This window comes from Entamoeba dispar, genomic scaffold, assembly GCF_000209125.1.
Source record: "Entamoeba dispar SAW760 scf_1105229463293 genomic scaffold, whole genome shotgun sequence".
NCBI lineage: Eukaryota > Evosea > Mastigamoebida > Endamoebidae > Entamoeba > Entamoeba dispar.
In genome coordinates, this window is record NW_001855620.1 from 6043 (window position 1) to 9105 (window position 3063).

The 3063-nt window shown below is 20.1% G+C and overlaps 1 protein-coding gene across 1 annotated transcript, besides 5 other annotated features; it reads left to right on the top strand.

The window, feature by feature from the left end:
- Window positions 1-7: 7 nt before the first annotated feature.
- Window positions 8-644: a repeat region.
- Window positions 634-1207: a repeat region.
- Window positions 1208-1376: 169 nt separating this feature from the next.
- Window positions 1377-1431: a microsatellite.
- A 139-nt stretch (window positions 1432-1570) lies between these two features.
- Window positions 1571-1704: a microsatellite.
- A 19-nt stretch (window positions 1705-1723) lies between these two features.
- Window positions 1724-1800: a sequence feature (AT_rich).
- Window positions 1801-2119: 319 nt separating this feature from the next.
- EDI_155870 (uncharacterized protein) lies at window positions 2120-2692 on the top strand (the record flags this gene model as incomplete). The annotated part of the gene is made up of 1 exon (XM_001740881.1): window positions 2120-2692. The coding sequence occupies one exon, from the start codon at window positions 2120-2122 to the stop codon at window positions 2690-2692; it is 573 nt and encodes a 190-aa protein (XP_001740933.1).
- Window positions 2693-3063: the final 371 nt, after the last annotated feature.

Sequence of the window (3063 nt, forward strand, 5' to 3'; positions counted from 1 at the left end):
AAGAAGTGAAAATGAGAAATGAGAATATTCAGAAATACATAAAAAATAAGAAGATAAAGAGAATGTATAATATTCTCCAAGAATTATATTCAATAAGAAAGAATAAATTAATAAAGAAAAACAAAGAAGAAATCAAAGATAAAACAAAATAAATGAAGAAGATATTAAAATAAATGAAAAATGAAACAAAAACAAAAAACAAAGAAATGAAATAAAACTAGAAGAACAATAAATTAAAAATAACATAAATAAAAAACATAAGAGAAAATGGAAGAAGAAGGCAACAAAGAAGAAATTAACACACTTCAAAATAAAATTAAAGAATTAGAAGAAAATATTAAATAACTTCAAACAAAAAAGAATGAATAAGAACAAATTATCTCAAATGAAATAATTCAAAAAGCACGAGATACAGTTAGAAAAGAGTTTAAAGAAGAAATAGAAAAGATGAAAACACAAATAAACAATATTTAAACAAATGTAATGAAATAAGAAAAACAAATTAAAATAATAAAATAACTCATTACAATGAAAAATAAATGAAACATAAAATAGAAATAACACAGAAATATAAAGTAAAGATGAAATTATCATTCTCCAAGTAAGTTATGAGAAGCTGAATAAGAATAAAATGAAGAATGATGATATATTGAAAAGAACATAAAAGATAAAGAAAAACGAATCTCTGTGTATCAAAAAAGTGGGATTAAAAACTATGAGATTGCAGAAATAACAAAATAAGAATTAGACAATACACAAATAGAAAGTGAAGAATAAAATCAATTAATATCAAACCAACAAGAAAGTATCGAAAATTTTTTATTTCATAAATAAAGAAGAAGAAAACAATGACATTAAAGATAAATACACAACAAATACTGAGAACATCATCATAGACAATACAAATGAACAAAACTATAACTATGAAAAATACAATATTAAAAATAGAAGAGCAAAACACTGAGTATCAAAAAACAAGAAATGATAATCAAACAATAATAAAAGAAAACACAACAAATCAAACAAATATAAATTTAATTGATGTGTTGTATTGTTTTGAATTAATTTATTAAATAAGAAATTAAATAAGAAATTAATAAATCAACAAATAGAAAATATAATAAAAATGATAAATATCAATGTAAATAATGATAAAGAATACATTAATAATATTCAAATATCAAATAAAATAAATATAATAAATTAAAGTTTAATATTTTTAACATTTATTTAGATGAGAATTTCTTCACATCCTCACCCTTGGTAGAGTCTCCTTCTTCTGGTTCTTTTAGATCTCTGTATTCTCCAGAATGATCACCACAGTATCTCATAATATCTTTCATGTTTGATATTACATTATCTTTTAAAGAACCAACATAAGTGAATAAATTATATAGATAAATAAACATCATAAAAAGAAAAATGAATAAAATATTTTGAATCAATGAAATATTGTTAAATAATTTGCATCAATAAATTAAACACTTTTTATTTCATATTTCTAATTTATGTAATAAAAATACATCCATTATTTCATCATTATTTTCATCATTTATTATCTCATTTTGAATTATTCATTTTTATCTTCTTTCTTTTTATATTCTCAACTTTCTTCTTTTATTCTTTTCATCTTCTTCTACTTCCTAATTTCACTTTTTTCTTTTATATCATTCTTTCTCTTCATTTTTCTCTTATTCATTTTTTCATAACTTTTTACTAAAACATTTATAGAAAATATAATTTAAATATCATCTTATTCATAATATTTTATTATTTGTTTATTAGAATTTCATTAAATTTCAATGAATGTGATGTAATAATAAATTAATAATTGAAAATACATAACAATTGTTATTTAACATTGAATACTATTAATCACTAAATATTACTTTTATTATGTTAATTATATATCGTTATTACTTTCTAAAATGATGTTAAAATAAAATTGTATACTCATAATATCATCTGTCATTAATAATTTTCAACAATCACTAAATTCTTATTGTTCAATCTTTTATTCTTATATTTTGATTATTTTGTTTCTTGTTTATTATTAAACATCATTTTTGAAAGAAATGAATATTTAAACATCAGTAATTTATTAAACAATATTAACTCAATGAAAGTTATTTCGTTTAACCAACCACAATATCTTCATTATACTGATGAAAAAGATAGAGCAGAGAGAATTGTTAATATTCTCTCTAACAAAGAAGTATTAACTTTGTATGATTCAAATAATAGTTTATTAACATCTAAAACAATATTTAATTACATCCAAAGAGAACGAGATGTTTATTTTGTTGCAGAAGATGATAATGATAATTGTTTTGGTTGTTATATATCAAAAGCACCATCATATATGGGAATTGGAATAACAGATCAACACCATTACATCTTTTCTTGTTCATTAGAAAGTGATGAAATAAATACATTTGATTATCGGATACTCACTACATCTGTTTACATCACATTAGATTTTACTACCATTTTTAATTGTCCTTCTGCTTTTTCTGTTGATGACCAATTAAATTGTTCATTCTCTAAAGATATTAATGTCATTTATATGAAGGAACCTAATTCGTATTGTGATGTTTCTAAGTATTTTCCATGTGTAGAAAATCAAAATTCAATTACATTGAAAAGAATACGTTTCTTTACATCAAATACTATTATTAGTGATAATTTGTAGAATATAATTGATTATTAATAACCAATGAGTTAAATCTAGTTTTATTGTTATTAAATAAACATATAATTGAGATAATAAGATAATTTTAGTTGTTAATAAGGAGATAAACAAATAAGTTTTACATAATTATGAATACCTTGTTAATTATTGATGATTTATAATAATAATCAATGAAATTACAAAATTAAATTATCTATGAATGTAAATATGTTATTGAATACTACATTACTAGAATATTGTATTATTGAAAAATATAATTAGTTATATTCTAATCAATGATTGTTAATGAAATAATATGATTTCTTCTCTTAAAAAATATGAAAACAATATCATTTCTATTTCTTCAAAACTATTTGTGTTATTATAATATA